This window comes from Doryrhamphus excisus, chromosome 7, assembly GCF_030265055.1.
Source record: "Doryrhamphus excisus isolate RoL2022-K1 chromosome 7, RoL_Dexc_1.0, whole genome shotgun sequence".
NCBI classification, from domain to species: domain Eukaryota; kingdom Metazoa; phylum Chordata; class Actinopteri; order Syngnathiformes; family Syngnathidae; genus Doryrhamphus; species Doryrhamphus excisus.
In genome coordinates this window covers 17,811,414-17,830,465 of record NC_080472.1, presented here as the reverse complement: position 1 = coordinate 17,830,465, position 19,052 = coordinate 17,811,414, and the positions used below count along the sequence as shown (strand labels likewise).

General features: G+C 43.9%; 3 protein-coding genes across 9 annotated transcripts in view; 2 read left to right on the top strand and 1 right to left on the bottom strand.

Annotated features, from left to right (window-relative positions):
* Window positions 1–19,052, bottom strand: part of pphln1 (periphilin 1) — a 104,425-nt gene that overhangs the window by 66,127 nt on the left and 19,246 nt on the right. The window lies entirely within an intron of this gene.
* Window positions 368–13,005, top strand: yaf2 (YY1 associated factor 2). Its single transcript, XM_058077706.1, has 4 exons — window positions 368–542; window positions 823–945; window positions 11,504–11,659; window positions 11,729–13,005. The coding sequence occupies exons 1-4, from the start codon at window positions 517–519 to the stop codon at window positions 11,982–11,984; spliced, it is 561 nt and encodes a 186-aa protein (XP_057933689.1). The 5' UTR covers window positions 368–516; the 3' UTR covers window positions 11,985–13,005.
* Window positions 13,157–18,555, top strand: gxylt1b (glucoside xylosyltransferase 1b). The gene is made up of 7 exons (XM_058077685.1): window positions 13,157–14,021; window positions 14,373–14,574; window positions 14,651–14,782; window positions 14,854–15,105; window positions 16,182–16,305; window positions 16,442–16,614; window positions 17,430–18,555. Exons 1-7 carry the CDS (start codon window positions 13,828–13,830, stop codon window positions 17,589–17,591), a joined length of 1,239 nt encoding a protein of 412 aa, XP_057933668.1. The 5' UTR covers window positions 13,157–13,827; the 3' UTR covers window positions 17,592–18,555.

Below are 19,052 nucleotides of genomic sequence, written 5' to 3'. Positions count from 1 at the left end.
TTATGATGTCCGGACGTAACCTGGTTATGAGTTTAGCCTTGTTGCCATGGTGATATAGCTGCTTTAAAATAGAACTACCTTCGTTGAATTGGCAAGGCTAGCTTTAACCCAGTAAAGTCGCTTTACAGTATAGCCTCGTCTAGAACGCCACAAATCCACTGGAATTGAAGCATTAATAATGTAAAAGAGATAACATTTAATTACCTGAAGGAATAGGATTTTTAGATATGTTCTATATTTCCGAAAAGTGACATTGTGATTTTAATAAAGTAGTAAATAATGCACGAGGAGCTCAAATGAAGGCGCTGTGGAGCCGTAATGGCAGCCTCCGGAAGTAACGCTGCCCGTGATTGGCCCAGGCCAGTCATGTGACCGGCTCCACAGCGGAGTTTCCACGACAGCTGGAAGCCAAGCGAGCTGCAAAAGGGCGCATCGCTTCTTCTTCTTGGAAAGGATCGGGACCAACCAGGCTTCTGCTCGTCTCGGCAACCCCCTCCAGAGACACCCTGGTCTGGCATGGGCGACAAGAGGAGTCCCACAAGGTAACGATGACGAGCGGAAAGCGAGCTAAAACGAAGCCTTGTGACGGTGGTGGTGGTGGTGTTGGTGGGGGCAGGCAGTGGCGAACGCGCGGGGGGCTAAAATGGTTTTCTCCATGGTTTCTCCCCCCGTGTTAAAACCTCATTTTGAATCACAGAACTGATGATTCCCTTGTAGACTCACTTCGACGTGTGGCTGTTGCGCGGTTCAAGGGGCTACGCTCTCTCGCCTTCATGTTGTCGCTTCCCTCGTTTATGTTTTTTTTGTCTGTTTGTTTTCAAGGCCGAAGCGTCAACCGAAGCCCTCCGACGAGGGGTTTTGGGACTGCAGCGTGTGCACGTACAAGAACACAGCGGAGGCTTTTAAGTGCATGATGTGTGATGTCAGGAAAGGGACATCAACAAGGTAAGACGATGCATATTTAGCACGCTATAAACATTGCAGCTTTCTTTCCGTCCCTGTTATCGTTGTGCGTCAAACAAACACAAATATCGCAAGGTAGAAAATAGGATTCTGGCACAATATGAACAAAGTGTATTTGCATTGGATGGGGGATTGCTGTGATATGTTTTGATTGATGCCTTTGACATTCCAGTAGCAGTTGCGATGTTCAATCAAATTTAGTATTGCTGTCTTTTAATGGATTGCATTCAAAACAAAGAAAAATATATACAACTGGTCCTGGATAAGTGGGGTATTTCTGTATTTTGTACAAATACCAGTGTTCCCAATTTGGTGGAATTCCCATGCATATTTTGTTACACTCACCACAAATAGATTGCAGGCCTGTGGGAAACAGTGAATTCACTTTTATGCAAGACAGAAAAGAAGATTATCACAGATGTGTTATGATTAAATATATATTTTAGTAGCATTGTACATTCAGTTGCAGGTAAAATGGTGCTTTTTGGTTTGGGAAATGCGGCACATTGTGTCATGTTTTTAAACCTTATTTAACAACATAAGATGATGATATCGGCTTAGCAGCGTCGGTTGGAGCAGCAGGAGACAGAGAAGCCACGCTAACCTTTAGCTAGCTTGAATGCAAAGTAGCCAAACAACAGAAGAATACATGCTAATTGCCCTACAATAGACCGAATAATACAGCGAAAACCGGAATTGACTCAATATGGAAGCTCAGTCGCTGGTGGAGGGGAGATGCCACTGGGCTACACAGCATGCCTTGTGGGCGCTTTGTAAATAACAGCTAAAGTTACGCATTTGTTGGCAGCGTTAGTTGTCGCTACCCACATAGAAGGCTAGCTTAACTGCTATGTGTTGTTTTGTTCATTTTTGATTTGCACTGTGAGAAGGGTGGGGAGGTCAAGCTAGTTGGCTCAGATTGTAACGGCAAGCCTGTCAGTCACATTGTTATTCTGTAAATGTGAGTAAGGGTGAAGAGACAGCGCTAAATTAAGAAAAAGAAATTAAAATAAACGATAAATCTTTCGGTGGCAGTCCAAATGTAATTGTGGCGGGCTCCTTCGTTGGCAGGAGCCAACCTCGAGCTATCAGTGCATTCACAACAAGCTTTTCAATGCGCTGGAAAACACAGGAGGTCATTATATGTATAACAGTATAACAACATAACAGTCCGACTCTTACTGAGAACAACACTAAATTCATCACACGGCAACTCAACATCCCAAAAGTACACCTAGGAAATCTACAAACCAATAACCATTTTAAAATAAAAAAAAGACAAAATTTAAAAGCATTGAGCAGTGCATTCATTGGGGCGCTGCAATGACATCACCTAGGCACCTTTTGGATGTTAAGTTGCTGTGTGATGAGTTTAATGTTGTTCTCGGTAAGATGACACTGTTGTGTTGTGATACTGTTATATACAGTATCATGACCCCCCCCCCCCCCAGCAATATCCAATGGGGTCACAAGCTTGTTGTGACGTCACTGATAGCTAATTGTTTGTTTTTGCAATATTACACCTTCATTCTTATTAAATGACACGTTTTTTTATTATGACTTTATTCCCATAAGGTTACAACTTTTGTTCATAAAAAAAAATAAAACTTTATTCCTCTTAAAATTACAAATGTTTTCTTCAAATTTTATGTTTTTATTCTCATAATATGAGCACACTGACTACTCTACGGCATATCCAAGGATACTTCGAGAGTATTGCCCATTGACAAGCTGTAATGAAATGTTTGTTGACAAAAATATAACTTTATTTCTTCTTTTCATAAAATGCCATGTTTTTCTCCAACTATTCTGTGTTTATTCTCATAAGATTACATATTTTCTGGGGAAAACTGTGACCTTTTGTCATAATAGTAAGACATATAGTATAGTCCAATACAAATATACTGACTCCTCTAAAGTACAGTTTATCTAGGTTTATTATTATTTTTATTATCAGAATTAAATGAATATGGGGCAAACACTGCTACGGTATGTTATGACTTAAAATCAGTTGCAATTTGAAAATAATTGGTAATTGGGGATTTTACTTTTTTAAACATTGCTGCCTTTCAACGGATTACCGTCAAGTCAAAGAAGAAAATGTACAGCCCGTACAGGACAGGGTGTATTGCTTGATTTTCATGGTATCGGGACTGTTATGATGGCACCATTTTAGATGAAATTTCATTGGTTGCATTATGCAATTTTTCTGTATTTTTTTCCTCCATTTGCTTTTCTCTTCTGCCATCAGTGCACTTCTCGGTGTTGACACTGACCTCAGCGAGATGAGATAGCATGATGGCTTGCTCTTTAAACACATCCATCTTGTTGCCCGGAGTAGGAGATGAAGGGGTGAGGCGAGGGGAGGGGAGAGGAGAGGGGGGGGCGGCTAACAGACTCTGTGCCCCCTGTGCCGTCGCTGATGATGCGAGTGAAGTGAGCCAGGAAATGACTGTTATTCCTGCTGGACGGCTTGCAACAGGATGAGCACACACACAACAAAAGCGGAGAGGGAGGAAGTGTTTCAGGCTTTTTGCGAACTTGTAACAATAACAAAAAAAATGCACGCATTTGTCAGTGTGTGTGGGTGTGGGTCTGTGGATGTGTTGTCACAGCAGCTGCCAGACAGACAGCCAGCCATAGCTTATTACTATGCAACAGCTTAATCAGCCGGCTGTCATCGTCCGACACACACTCACGTTTCACACATGGCTGCACACACACACACACACACACACACACTTGTGCAAAGCAGAGGACACGCCGTGCTCTTGTGAAGGGAACTTTAAGGAGGGGGGGTAATAATTCATCACTACATGTTGGGTGCTGAAATGTTGCGTTTTCTTGCCAATACTGCGGCAAAGATGTTGTACAAAACAGACAAGTGCATTGCTTGGCGCGGCGGTAAAGGGTAAATTACATCATGCAGAGTGGAGATATTTCAATAGCAAATATTAGAGACACCCTCATTAACAACAATAAACATTAACCCGAGTGTTTTGCTACCAATTTGATATAATCCCTTGGTCATAAAGGGCCATAAATGGCCATTAAAACTCAGTTTTATATTACGTGACACATTATTCTGTCACCGCAAGCATCACATAACTATTTAAACTGGAATATCTGCCCCGTTTTTTCACCCTTTTGCAGGAAAAAAGTGGTGCTTTTTCGCTGAATCTGCTAATTGACTGAAAAGTCATGTGCTGCAGGTCTCGACAGCAAACGGAATCGCTGTTCTATTCCTTTTTTTGTTTGACTTTTTCCCCAACCCCAACCGTCCATGTTTGCTCTCTCTCTGTCTCTGCAGTAACCCAGGGCATCCTCTGCTACCTGACAGGCTGACTGATGTGCAGCTTTCATCAGTGCTGCATAAACAAACAAGCAGCCTGCTAACGAATCAGCATCTACTCATTTAGATGAAAGGTTGTGTCATCTTGTGTGCATGCTAGCGTGTCCTCGGGCTTTAATTAGGTTCGGGCGCATTTAGACGCACAGCCTGCAAAGTTGCTGGACGCAAAGCATTTTTTTCCCGTCTCAGTCACATTTTAGCATTCGAAGAGTAAATGAAGCTTAAACTAAATAAAAGCAAAATAAAGTAAAAGTTGTAGACACCTGGCAGACATACAATATGATGGAGAGAGGGTTGTTGACAAGCTTCTCTGGTCAATTACTTTTCTATGGTTAGCATCACATTTTTACCATCAGTAAAAACAAAAGCAAATCACGCTAGGAGTTAATACACAAGAGGCGCAGTGAGCAGATATCCTGCAAGAATTGCTGACGTCACGTGGCAAAATTATTCCCTGCTCTATGGTTATCATCACACTTTGGCCGTCAATGGCAGAGTTACTCCTTGAGATGTGTAGGTCTGATATGTGCACGATTTGATAGAATCACGCAGTTCCGATTCTGGGGTTATCATCACATTTTGCTGTCACTGGTAGCATCAGAAAGGAAAAAGCCAAAGAAAAAGCAACAATGTTAATACTTAATAATGATTTTTTTTCCCACAAAATGTCACTTTAGCTCCCAAATTATACTACTTTTGACGAAGTTGCTATATGAGCACCGAGTACCATATGCAGTGAACCGCTGCCAATTGACCATGATGACAGCGCATACATCACAGCATATCATACCAATCTCTAGATACAATGCTAATTCGATTTGACTCTCAGCAGTCACAATAACCCACGGTTCATTTGCCAACATGTATCATGCAGGTCAAAGAGACTTTTGCGGAGATAAGCATCGTGTTTGATCGGCCTCTCTTTACTGGATCACACCCTTCTGCAGGTTTAGCGCTTTCATTGCCCACGCTGCATACAAATAGCGAACATACACCGGGGACAATGAAGCGTGCTTTGGGTGCGTCAGTGTGGCTCAAGATTACGGCTACGTGATAAGCCTGTAATGATGGAGCTGACACTGATGCATGACATTCAGCTATGAGCGAGAGGCACAGCGCGGCCTGGCGGGCTGTCTAAAAGGTGTCATAAACCACGGGACGCGACAAGCCATCTGTCGCCACACACACACACACACACACGCATACACATACAATGCTAGCATGTACAGGCACAGACATTAATCACCAGGTTGGTGGAGCTACTACCTGCTGGTTGGAAACACACACACACACACAAGCGGGTCCTGACACACGCTCGCCCACACCCGAGTGGAGAATGTGCGACGGGGCATAAAATAAGCTCTTTCGCAACCATCTTACAATCATCACAGAGTTTTTTATTGTGGGATGAATGCAGTGGCAGGAGCAGTGTGGGTTGTTTGTTCATTGCACAAAGCCATTTTTAGCACACAAATGAGAGAAGCCATAGATCCTGAATTAGCAAATATTTAGCAGAGATGGGCATTTAATTCTAAAGAATTGTGTGGGTAGGGTGCAGTACCCACCTGCAACCATCAGAGGCACTGTTTCAGTGCCGTCTGTTTTATAGTTTTATAGTCACTATATTGACACTTACTATGGTACCCATTATGTCATTGGATGGTCATATCATATGACAAAAATAAAAAAAAAAACATTTGGAAAGCAGGAAGTGAACAAATGTAACAGTTACTGATTGTAAAAGTACCAGATGGAGGGGTAGGATTTAATAAGCTTTGCTTCTTCCTACTCCTTTTGGACATGTGGAACTGTGAACTGATTATGTGATGCATTCAATTGTAATCTGATGCATGTTCAAATGAAATTAACCATTACCATAGTTACATTCTGTAAAAGTTCCAAAAATGTGTTATTAAATGATTAATTTATTGCAAATAATTCTGTAGAGTGGGGCGGCACGGCGGTCGTGTGGTGGTCTGCGGCAGACGTGCGTGTGTTTTCTCCAGGTACTCCGGTTTCCTCCCACATTCCAAAAACATGCTAGGTTAATTGGTGACTCCAAATTGTCCATAGGTATGAATGTGAGTGTGAATGGTTGTTTGTCTATATGTGCCCTGTGATTGGCTGGCCACCAGTCCAGGGTGTACCCCGCCTCTCGCCCAAAGACAGCTGGGATAGGCTCCAGCAACCCCCGCGACCCTCGTGAGGAAAAGCGGTAGAAAATGAATGAATGAATGAGTGTTGAATTAATGGGTGAGTAGTTGAGTGCAGTGGAGTGCTGTGCTTGGTTTCAACCAGCAGAGGCGCTGTTGTTTAAATCTCAAGTACTGCAGTCTGAAGAACAGATTTTATACAGATATTTGTATATTTTTCCAATGAATGCCAATTAGTGTTTTGGTTGCATTAGCTGCCGTTTAACTGATAACTCTTAAACTTGTCATACTCTGTCAAGTGCTTGTTCTTCAAAAAGCGGGTTGAGGACACTACCCAGGACGTTAGATGTTAGATCGGGCAAACACGGGGGTCGCTACAAGCTGCAGTAGTACGACCCAGAGGTACTCGGCATTGAAAAGCACTTAACATAAACCCATCACATGCTTTTTCATAGAAATCTGATGATGAGGGATACTGATGAGTGGTCCACCAATCAGAGCATCGCAGTCCAAAACACCACAAAATATTTTGCAGACATCAGTTTTCCAGGGAGTCGGTGTGCAACGCTCTTCGAAAAAAACCTGATTTAAAGCTGTCCAGAGGCTACAAAGTACAACTATATGGTACCTAAAGTACCCTCACACTGCTGTCCATGACCATTATACCCCCCCCCCCCCTCCTCCGTTTTAGAGTGTGGTCATTCATGTCCAGCCACATGGTGAAGTGCACGAGGGTCAGCGGGTACATCGGAAGAAGAGAAGGGAAGGGGGGGGGGGGGGTGCTAGAGGAGTGTGATAGTGCTAAAAACGCTTGTGACATATTTGGGTAGGGGTTAACCGGAGTTCCCGGGTCTGCAAAAGTGAGTGTGAGTGATTAGCGGTAACATTTATACTCCCGACAGGACAGGACACGTCGAAAGTGGATTTCAATGATGCGTGTTGCTAGGCAGATTTGTCTTTTTCCACATTCCTGCTGAAGTCAATGGCACACATGATTCCTAATGTAGTGTGAAGATAATAACCCTTTAATGGGGTTAACAGACGCCGCTCTGTTTCGCCCCGCCGCGCTAATATTAGATTGTCCGTCTCCTCTTTTCACCTCCTCGATATTGAACCGGCAAACCATCGGAGATCATCTTTCATGATTGACAATATAAATTTGTCATATTTCCATCTGCAATGCATCTCCTAATACGATTGAATGAACACATTTGTCAGCCTCCCGAGTAAGTGTTTAGATTCCTGCCAGCCGGCGTCGTTTAGCCCCGAAGGCGAGGAAGACAATCTGTGTTTTGTGCTCGCTACTCTGCTCACAAAACGAGCCTTGTGACGTGCGCACGAGTCGTATCAGGTTTGTCAAGGAGAGACGGCGAAGGTGTGTGCAGTTCGAGACGTATCTAGGATTATTATTCGCATTTCACTCCTGTAATATGACACAATTTTTAATAGGTTATCACTACACCCAGGAAAAAAAAGCGAACAGTTCACTTTAAAAGGTTAATGAAACGTACTTTATACCCGATTATAGAAGTAGCATGGCTTGTCCGCCCTCAAACGCAGCACACAACCCAAAAGAGTACTAACAAGAGGGCTACACCGAGATCAGAAATTAATGAGCTTTTCGCTCGTTGGTGCGTGCGTTGAGTGCAGCCATGGTCGTCGGTTTTGTGTTTATAGATGGCGTCATGTTACACGTAGAAGCAACATTTACGGTGAGCTCCTTTCCAGTGTGTTGTTGAATGCTTTGATGGTGTGTTTGTGTGCATGCAAGTGGGCACAAGATGCGTGTCTCAACAGATGGCCTTTTCAGCACACTTGCCTCTTGGCTTGGGATGCTGCCAGCCGCAAAACACACACACACACACACACACACACCATGGAACAAAATACAGTTTCAGCTTTGCTCATCCTAGCCCCCCCCAGAAGCTAAAGTATCTCACAAAAGTGAAGGTCACCTTGGAGGTATGTGTGTTTTGTTTTGCTGTTGGTATACTGCCATGCGGCCCAATTTCTGCTTCGTATTGTCGCAGTAAGACCTGGGTCGATTCCCGGTTTCAAGGTATACCACGGTATGTAAAACATGGCTTTTATCCCTCATACCGGTCCTGCAGTTCTTGATATAGATCACCCTCTTTAGCATCGAGTGGTGCCAGTACGGCCAGGGAAATATTCATTCATTCATTTTCTACCGCTTTTCCTCACAAGGGTCGTGGGGGTGCCGGAGCCTATCCCAGCTGTCTGCGGGACTGGTGGCCAGCCAATCACAGGGCACATATAGACAAACAACCATTCACACTCACATTCATACCTATGGACAATTTGGAGTCGCTAATTAACCTAGCATGTTTTTGGAATGTGGGAGGAAACCGGAGTACCCGAAGAAAACCCACGCATGCACGGGGAGAACATGCAAACTCCACACAGAGATGGCCGAGGGTGGGCCAGGGAAATATGAAAACCCTAAATATGAAACAGTCAAATTGACCCCAATGAGCCACAGCCCCCCCAGGGTTAGCAGCACTCATGTGGCCTCAGACAATGACACTATTTGGACAAAAATGGCTGTGTTGCCTCAAATCCATATCGTTCTGCAAGCTGTATACTGACTACTCTAAAGCAGTGATTCTTACCCACAGGGCCGCGGCCCAAACTTGGGCCTCAAGCGCCACCTATAGGGCCGCAAAAAACTGAGTTTTGCGCCAATGTCTTGCGAGGGCCGTGGGACTGCATAGTAGGTTATCAATCGAAGATGCCAGAGATAAGCTAGCCGCTATGCTACTGTATGTTATCCATTAGACCAGGGGTGCTCACACTTTTTCAGCATGCGAGCTACTTTTAAAATGACCGAGTCAAAATGATCTACCCACTACAAAAATGCAAAACATCTATTTATTTTCAAATGTATTGAGGATTATTTGTACGTACAATGTATGTTGATGTACCTTACATAACCAAATGAGCCAATATTGCAAAACACACATAATTAACTATTAACATTTTTTGTAATTACCTCCACATTACTCCACATTTCCCTTCTTTGGTACTGCGATGGTAGAATGGCATATGAGGCAAACGCACTTCGAAAAAGACGTTGTGAAAAAAAAGTCCACCTCCCATTCCGTATGGAAGTGATATGTTTTTGCCTTTTTACTTGGTCCAGCTCCTTCACTCATTTTAGTGACCATAAACTTTAGCGAGGGCTTAAAATCTTAACGCAATTCGCCGACTAGCTTAGCACTTTGCATCGTTGTTTACGCATGAGCGGTGACCTAAAGGTCAAAATTCAGTTGTCATCTGACTGGTTGTCCTGTATGTCAATCAAGTAACGGGGATGGATGATAGGCTGACATCGTAAGTTCTGCTGCACTTAGAGACGTTGTTTGATTTGATTGGTCGCCCGAAGGGCAACATTCAGTTGTCATCTGAATGGCTGCCCTGTATGTCAATCAAGTGACGGCATTGATGCGAGGATGATATTTTTTTAATGTCACGCCGCGATCGACCAGCGATCGACCAGTACCACCTCCGCGATCGCGATGACTTAATGAGCACCCCTGCATTAGATCAATGAGTCCCAAAGTCTGGGCTGCGGCCCCCTGGTGGGCTGTGGTGGTACTGCACGTGGGCCATTACAGGTCATTAAAAACATGATTCATTTTTGCAAATATTATTTTTTAAATTATTAATTTTATTGTAAAATATTTATTGCACAATAAAAAATATTTATTACAATAAGTAATAACCTATGTTATTGACCTGTCACAATATTTTAGGAACGTTATACAGTTTATGATTGGAACGTAGCTCTCTGGTCATTATGCCAGTTTTGGATTCAGTTATGAAAAGTATAAGTAATTAAGTATAAGTATAAGTATAAGTAATTAAATTCTGTCTTGTGTGTACACCATAGATTAAAAGTTTGGGCTTCCTTTATCCCCCTGCTTTCATTTCAATCCTGAATCTTATAATAATAATAAAAAATATAAATAATAATTACAATAATATAATTAATTATTGTTATTAATAATGAAAATATTAATTATAATAAAAGGTTATTATTCGTGGCAATAATTTATATTATTATTAATAATATAAATAATTATTATTAATAACATTATTATTATTACGTTAAGTGCTCTGAGAACCCAGCATTTCGTCTAAGTACTGTTTGTAGGACACAGGTGGGCGGTGGACATTTTTTTAGATTTTTAAGTGGGCCCTGAGTTGGTAAAGTTTGGGAACCCCTGCATTAGTCCAACCAGATGGTGGCGGTAATGTCAGTCAATTGTTTAACAGGCTCACAGAAGATCAGAAGAAGACATTCAACTGCAACTAGCAGTGGATACGTTTTTAAAACAAAAATATGAAAACAAAAGCGGTGCCAGTCCCCGCCAAAAGACAAAATTTTGTTTTCAATTCTAACTTCATCAAGTACGGCTTTGTAAATCGAGGAGGAGCAACATCTGCTTTAGCTTATTAGCTTGTTAAACTGTGAGTGGATTTGATTTATTATTGAAAACAAATGAATGAGATCAACTCAATCTATATAGTGTTAATATTTAATGGGCCCCAGGCCACTCTGCACTGGAAAAATTGGGCCTTGACGTCAAAAAGGTTAAGAACCCTTGCGCTAAAGTATAGCATAAGTTTCATTTCTATAGTGTTGTCCATGAACAAGATGATCAAATGTTGAGAGGTTACCTGTAGTGCAGGTTATGCCTATATGTTCTTATTTTCAGCGGATGGTGAGAAGATTTTCAGGGTGAGAGATCACATACCGTATGATATGTAAAAGGACAAGTATGATAGGATTGCACAGCAAGAATTTTGCACCCCTGTTGAAGATGGCAGAGGTACTCTGCATGCGCCAAGTGTGACCAACTGTCAGTTAAAAGAGCACTTCAGGACCCGCCCCTCTAACCAGCCTTGGCAGCCATGATTGGCTCCTGATTACGCCACGCTCACTATGATTTTCCCTCTCATTAATCTACCACACTTCTCTCTACCCGGTCCTGTCACGCCCCCGATCGACCAGGAAACCACGCCCAGTCTCCCAACTCGTCTCGCAGCAGCAGGCCACTCAGCAGTTTGTGTTACCCCCGCAGCCCAAAAAGGAAAAGAAGGAGCGTCTGGAGAGGGAGAAGAGCGACAAGGAGCCGGCGCTCAAGAGAAACAGTCACAAGAAGATGAGGTGAGTCGACTCATACCAAGATGGAGTTCTTTTCATCCTGATTTCATTTGGACTCCGCTTGATATTCAGGCCCAGATTAAAAAATATCGACCGCAGCAGCGCCCAGCACCTGGAGGTGACAGTCGGCGACCTGACGGTCATCATCACGGACTTTAAGGAGAAGGCCAAGCCCTCATCCACGTCGGCGTCCTCGTCCTCCAGCGCCACGTCCGCCGCCGACCACCACAGCCAGAACGGCTCCAGCTCGGAAGCCACGGAGAAGGGGCTGTCTCGTTCGTCCTCGCCTCGCGGAGAAGGCAGCTCGGTCAACGGGGAGTCGCACTGAGTCCACCCCCTGGCCTGGCTCCCACAGAGCCTTGCATTACAGTGGGAACCATAAGAACTCGGCATTACACTTGACACTATCCAGGCTTCATCTTGAGAGGAACCCACACATGATGCAAAGCTTCCATAGACAGCTAACAGCCTTTTTACAGGACTGTGATACGCGCTTAGACGAGCTTTGGACAGTGGGAACATCTCTCGGGATGCAACATATTATTTGGGGGACAATTCCATAAAGACTGGAGATATTGCTCAAGTTCCTTCAGACAAAGGTTTTTGGATTAAAGCCCACTTGAAGGGAAGGTTTGCTATATTATTGTTTAGGCTAATACCAGTGTTTTGTGTCTAGCTAAGTGGATTGATTATCTCCAATAACACTATTGATTTAATTGACGGAATTGAGATGAACTCGAAAGTAACTCAGGATCGATGCAAACAGAATTATGTTTCTGCGTTTTCTGTTTTGATTTAAGGGGTTTCAGATGAAACAAGCTCGCTGGTATTCATTTGAATATTATTATACTGCTGCACAAAATGGCTACTCCTGCACGACAGAAGCCGGGGATATCGCTCTATGGACCCAATTCCGCATACGCCGTCACAAAGGACAAAGACAACAAGACTTGCATTTCTTGTAGCGAGCTATAGATGTACTAAACCAATAAATTCTAGTCATGCTAGCTACACACTATTCACACAGATAAATGGATATTTACAGCTACCATGTTTGGATGTGGTTTTATAATCCATCACATCAGTGTTATTCTTTTTTTTTTTTTAAACCCAATCACTTTTAGCAGAGATCTGTCACGGCATGATAACATATGGTATAATGTGGGGTGTTAGTAATATTTAGAGGTTCACGACACTAGCTGGGCCTAAAGTGTGAGCCTATGAGAACTGCATAGAAATGTGTTATTTTGGATGGAAATCTGTCGATACATTCACTTTGCCATGCTCTATTGTTTTGAAACGTGTGTTTATTACATGTCTATATTAGAAAGTAACAAAATGCAAACTTATATGCAGTTGTGTTGGGATTTTTTTTCTATTATTTAGTTAGAACATGGGCAACATAGTGATCTTTTTGCATAGTATTTTTTTGATTGATTCAGTAATAACAGAAACGTCAGTAGAGGTGCAGCAGAAAAACATCTTTTTGAAGCTAACCTCATTTATAATCAGTAGTTGCTACACAGAGCAAGAAAATTGACACTGGCCCGAACACAAATATGCTGTAGAAAATCAATTTTTCCACCCTCAAATGTCTATTACATATGCACTTTCTTCGACTAAAAGTATAGTACATGTATGACTGTAACCTGTTTAATGGAGTTACCACACAGACCATAATAAACACAGCCACAGATTATGGATATGCAATTGGACAAAGCAGCTATCTCAATAAAAAGGACACCCAAAGCAATGAATGCTTCTTTTCAGAGGTGAAACCAATTCAAAGTTGTAAATGGGGGGGTCAGGTCAGCCTACCCTTCCCCCATTGAGGGTCCCGACCTCCTGTGGGCTTGATAGGAGGAGCTGTTGTGTCAAAAGTAGATGGCGAACACACAGCAGTGGCCTTACCCACGAAAATAAAAGTACACAACATGCATGTATCACTTTTTCTACACTTTATAGTAGTATCTGGTGCACAGCTTAAATCTATTTCTTAAATCTACTGTAGAGCTCTCCGTGTATAACTGGAGGCAAATATTTATTTGCTGGTAACTTTTATTCTCTTAACTTCAACCGGAAATGCTTCGGCATGGACTGCTAGCTTCTCGGTATTAATGCAGGCTTGTGTGTCATGACTTCAGCCCCGAGTTCAGTCTTTAAACCTAATAATGCGGCGTTACATTCGTGCACTGTTCATGTGCACGGTGTTTGCCGTGTTTTCTGGATTGTACATCTATAGTAAGCTGTTTGAAGCGGACTTGTCGGAGGAAAACGATACGAAGAGGATTTACGTCCCCCCAAGAGTCCCAGGACCCAGACAGGGGGACAAAGCGGGGCAACAAAGCTCACACCGACGCAACAGGTAAAAAGATTTACATTAGTCCTTTTCGCTTTTGTTTATTATTTTTTAGACGGCTAACAAGGGCAATATATCAATTTGAGTCCAAGTTGTTAGAATAGTATACTTGTGTAATGGAATGTGAAGCTCGCTAGCGTATACGTCACAGCTAGCTTGGTCGGTCAGAACTGTATTCACGCGAGACTTGGGAAGATTATGTTGTGTTCAGGTACGTTCTAGAAAGTTTGTTTATTCGGGTATGCCCTAAAAATTGCTGTATTACTATTTCTCTGTAATAATGCCGTATGAGTATTACTCAACTTGTATGGCTAGTACCTTATAGTATTAAATTATTACTTATATCTCTTCCATCAGGAATATCATGCGTCAGCCGGGGCAGCTGGAAACAGTCACCCAGAGCAGACCGCATCCCCTCATGCACTTGGCTGTGGTGGCCTGCGGCGAGCGCCTGGAGGAGACGCTCAATATGTTAAAGTCGGCCGTGCTTTTTAGCGTCAAGCACCTCCAGCTGCACATTTTTGCAGAGGATCAGCTGCATGTGGGCTTCGTGGAAGCTGTGAGTAATACTGGAAATATTAGGGTAGGATTTTGCATGCTCTGCTTATTAACAAAACTGTTTTTTTGCCTTGTAGCTCGAATCCTGGCCGGGTTTTATCCGCTCCAGGTTCAACTATACGGTCTACCCCATCAGCTTCCCCAGTGAGAATGCAGCAGAGTGGAAAAAACTCTTCAAACCTTGTGCTTCACAAAGACTCTTTCTACCTGTCAGTATCCCAAACTACTTTTCGGAATATCATACGGAATTTTTCAAGTAACATATATTTTTTTTGTTCAGCTCATCTTAAAGGATGTTGACTCTCTTGTCTATGTGGACTCGGACATCCTCTTCCTGCAGCCGGTGGACCGCTTGTGGGCGTACCTGTCCCACTTCAATGCGTTACAGTTGGCCGCCGTGGCCCCAGAGCACGAGGAGCCTCGCATTGCTTGGTACAACCGCTTCGCCCGGCACCCCTATTACGGAAAAACGGGCATAAACTCGGGGGTGATGCTGATGAACCTCACAAGGATGAGGAATTCGTTTTTTAAGGTAAGGCTAATTGTTTTCTGTCATGCCCCCACTGAGGGACAGACCCCCCCATGCCCCTGAATTGAAATACTATTGAAAAAAAGACACCGCCCCACTATTTAAGAAGCACTGCCCTGATTGAGGCTGCACGGTTGTCGAGTGGTTAGCGTGCAGACCTCACAGCTAGGAGACCAGGGTTCAATTCCACCCTCGGCAATCTCTGTGTGGAGTTTGCATGTTCTCCGGGTTCTCCACATTCCAAAAACATGCTAACGTATCATTAGCATGTATCGAATGCTAACGAACATTTTGCCAAAAATTTTCACACCAAAAAAAAAACAGTCTGCAAAAGTATCTCTGGTCTGTGCCCTGTGATTGGCTGGCCACCAGTCCAGGGTTTACCCCGCCTCTCGCCCGAAGACAGCTGGGATAGGCTCCAGCACCCCCACAACCTTCATGAGGCTAAGCGGTAAAAAATGAATGAATGAATGAATATCTGGTCTAGTTACTCTCTAAAATAGCAACAAAGTTGCAAGCTCGAAAACACAGGTCTTAAGACCAAGTGCAGAATCTATCTGTGTCAAAATGTATCTGTGGCAGACCAAATGTATAAACCTGTGCAGGAAACACCAGCATGGTCCGATTTATACTATTTTGACATGAAAACAGGCCTCACAGCTAGGAGACCCAAGTTCAATTCCACCCTCGGTCATCTCTGTGTGGAGTTTGCATGTCCTCCCTGTGTATGTGTGGGTTTTCTCCTGGTACTCCGGTTTCCTCCCACATTCCAAAAACATGCTAGGTTAATTGGCGACTCCAAATTGTCCATAGGTATGAATGTGAGTGTGAATGGTTGTTTGTCTATATGTGCCCTGTGATTGGCTGGCCACCAGTCCAGGGAGTCTCCCTGAAGACAGCTGGGATAGGCTCCAGCACCCCCGCGACCCTCGTGAGGATAAGCGGTAGAAAATGAATGAATGAATGCCCTGATTGAAGTTTTCCAGCATTTTCCTGTTATTCTAATACCAATGGTGGCCACACGATGTCGCCACATTCCATGTGAGGTTACAGCTGTGTTTGTGTTTTTTCTGCAACAGAATGATATGACACCAGTGGGTCTCCGATGGGAGGAGTTGCTGATGCCGCTACTTCAAAAATACAAACTAAACATAACATGGGGAGACCAGGATCTGCTTAACATCATTTTCCACTACAATCCTGGTAAGAAAGTCATCATTTCATCCAATTTGACTCTTGATGTGTTGCACCATGACCGTTTCTCCACTAGATAGAGCAACAGCTTCATTTCACTTTCATCATCTGGTACATTACCATGCATGAATATTTTTTTTTGCAGAGTTCCTGCTGGAGTTTCCATGCCAGTGGAATTACAGACCGGACCACTGCATCTACGGCAGCAACTGCGCCTCCGCTGAGAACGACGGCATCTATATACTGCATGGAAACAGAGGCGTATATCACGACCACAAGCAACCGTCTTTCAGATCTGTTTATGATGCCATACGGAAGGTGGGTTTCGAAAAAATTTACTTCTGATTGAACAAAACTTAAAATATATTAAATATTTCTGGTTGAGCAGCTAAGTTGCAGGTAATGGTAAACAAACACTCAGGTGAAAAAGGCCAAAATTTATAAAAATTAAAGAGAAAAAACAAAAAATTTCTACATTGGGTGCAAAAATTGTAAAAACATTTTTTTGGCCTGTTTTGGCCCCGCCCACAGGTGCATATTTTACCACGTGCCTGTTCGTATAAAATAAATGTCAAATTCATAAAAGCAAAAATGGATATTTCATGCTTTGTTGAATATATACTCGATATGAACTGTTGAAAATGAAAGCACTTCCAAACAAAGGAACAGAAATACGAGCAGCAGCCCTCCACCCCTGTCTGTCTGGGTCTCGAACAGCGAGGCCGAGAAGAATCCATTAAACTTTACAGCCGTCGGCGCTATAATGTGGAATCGGGAGTGGGCACGGCGGCGAGCGGCCCCATCATCCTCACAAAATCAATAACAGCAACTGTAAATGCTGCTTTATGACGAGCGAGTGTCTACGTGCTCGTAAAAAAAAATAAAAAAGAAATGACGGCCTTTGTGACCCGATGTCGGGAATGGCAAGCAAATGAGGCGGAGTAAAAGGGCGGTAATTCCCCTTTGATTTCCTCGGAGCACTGTTAAAGCTCCTTCATTATCGGGAAGATATCTAGAGGCTGGAGGGATTAAGGTTTGAATTTTGCCGTTCGAGAGATCCTCACTCCAAGCTGCATGTGAGTTGAGGGTGGTCTTCCAAACCGCGTTTAACTCGTAATCCATTTTTATTTCAGTACTCGTTTGGAGCAGACCCCGTGGCGTCTCTGTTGGCTCCCCTGGAGAAGCAACTTTTGAAGACGACTCACACCTACTGCGGGAAATCCCACACGCTTTTCACCAAGGCGCTGGTGCACAGCCTGGCTAACGTCAACAGGAAGAGCCCACTTGTACGGTGACACAGTCGGCAATGGAGGCTGGCCTGCCATTCGTACTGGCTGTGCCGTGTTCACATTTTATTCGTTTTTTTGTTTTTTTTTTTAATCTTGAACTTGTTCTCTTCAACTGTTATCTCCAACTTTTCATTGAGTCGCAATGCAAAAAGAGAACTTTAACTTTCCATATTGGAGACAAATACTGTACAGTGGAAGTAGTGCATGATGCATTTAAGTGCATTCTTTAATGTGTTTTTAGAAGTCGTTTGCGTGTTTGAATGAACATAGTCGTCCCTCGCAATATGGCGTTTTTTTTTTCCGAAATCAATTAATTAATGATGGCTGTTTCATGGTATAGACCCAATAGTTAGTCAAAACATATTGAAGTACAAGCTTCAATATGTAGTATTCTGGTCACTCTGTGGTAGTAATGACACAAAACACAGACATGACCTTGACTACCATAACCTGAAATCATGCCATGAAAAAAAGTTCTCCTATCCTGTGTGGAAGTGGTAGTTTTTTGGCTTCTTAAAAAGGAAAACTGCCCTTTTTTTTGGGATGTTGTATCCGTATGCGATACATGTAAACACATCTCCCTTTTCTGTGTGTTCTAAAGATATAAAAACAGCTAAAAAGAGGCAGCCCATTAATGCATGTAATGGGACACACCTATTCCGCCTATAAACATCCAACAAGGTTGGAGCGTGTGACCACATAGTAACATGTCACATTCATGATAACATGTAATACTTACAGTATTTTGCTATATTTTGGTCATTTTAAGCATTAGTGGAACCTCCTTCCCGGGAAAATAGATTTCACACGGCAACATAGAAAGGAACACGTACACCTAATGTTAACTTGTACACAAACCAAACAATGCAGCAGTGGAGGTAGCTTCAATATGTAGCTTTAACTTTCTGTAGTGGCCTGAAGTGTTGTGAGCGAGTGTGTGGTGAAAGCTAGCCCCGCCGGTCGCTAGCCCCGCCGGTCGCTAGCCCCGCCGGTCGCTAGCCCCGCCGGTCGCTAGCCCCGCCGGTCGCTAGCCCCGCCGGTCGCTAGCCCCGCCGGTCGCTAGCCCCGCCGGTCGCTAGCCCCGCCGGTCGCTAGCCCCGCCGGTCGCTAGCCCCGCCGGTCGCTAGCCCCGCCGGTCGCTAGCCCCGCCGGTCGCTAGCCCCGCCGGTCGCTAGCCCCGCCGGTCGCTAGCCCCGCCGGTCGCTAGCCCCGCCGGTCGCTAGCCCCGCCGGTCGCTAGCCCCGCCGGTCGCTAGCCCCGCCGGTCGCTAGCCCCGCCGGTCGCTAGCCCCGCCGGTCGCTAGCCCCGCCGGTCGCTAGCCCTGCCGGTCGCTAGCCCCGCCGGTCGCTAGCCCCGCCGGTCGCTAGCCCCGCCGGGCTAATATCTTTACAACACATAAAGTGAGACAAGAGAGACGTGTGTGTTTGTCTCACATAAGGACTGTGGATGATGGCCAAAATTTACAAA

Excerpts from the sequence above, each read along its gene's own strand:
- gxylt1b (XM_058077685.1), top strand. The coding sequence starts at position 13,828 with ATGCGGCGTTACATTCGTGCACTGTTCATGTGCACGGTGTTTGCCGTG. Across the intron at positions 14,783-14,853 it reads CACAAAGACTCTTTCTACCT|CTCATCTTAAAGGATGTTGA; the intron begins GTCAGTATCCCA and ends TTTTTTGTTCAG. Across the intron at positions 16,306-16,441 it reads CATTTTCCACTACAATCCTG|AGTTCCTGCTGGAGTTTCCA; the intron begins GTAAGAAAGTCA and ends TTTTTTTTGCAG.
- yaf2 (XM_058077706.1), top strand. The coding sequence starts at position 517 with ATGGGCGACAAGAGGAGTCCCACAAG. Across the intron at positions 543-822 it reads GACAAGAGGAGTCCCACAAG|GCCGAAGCGTCAACCGAAGC; the intron begins GTAACGATGACG and ends TTTGTTTTCAAG. Across the intron at positions 946-11,503 it reads AGGAAAGGGACATCAACAAG|GAAACCACGCCCAGTCTCCC; the intron begins GTAAGACGATGC and ends CCGATCGACCAG.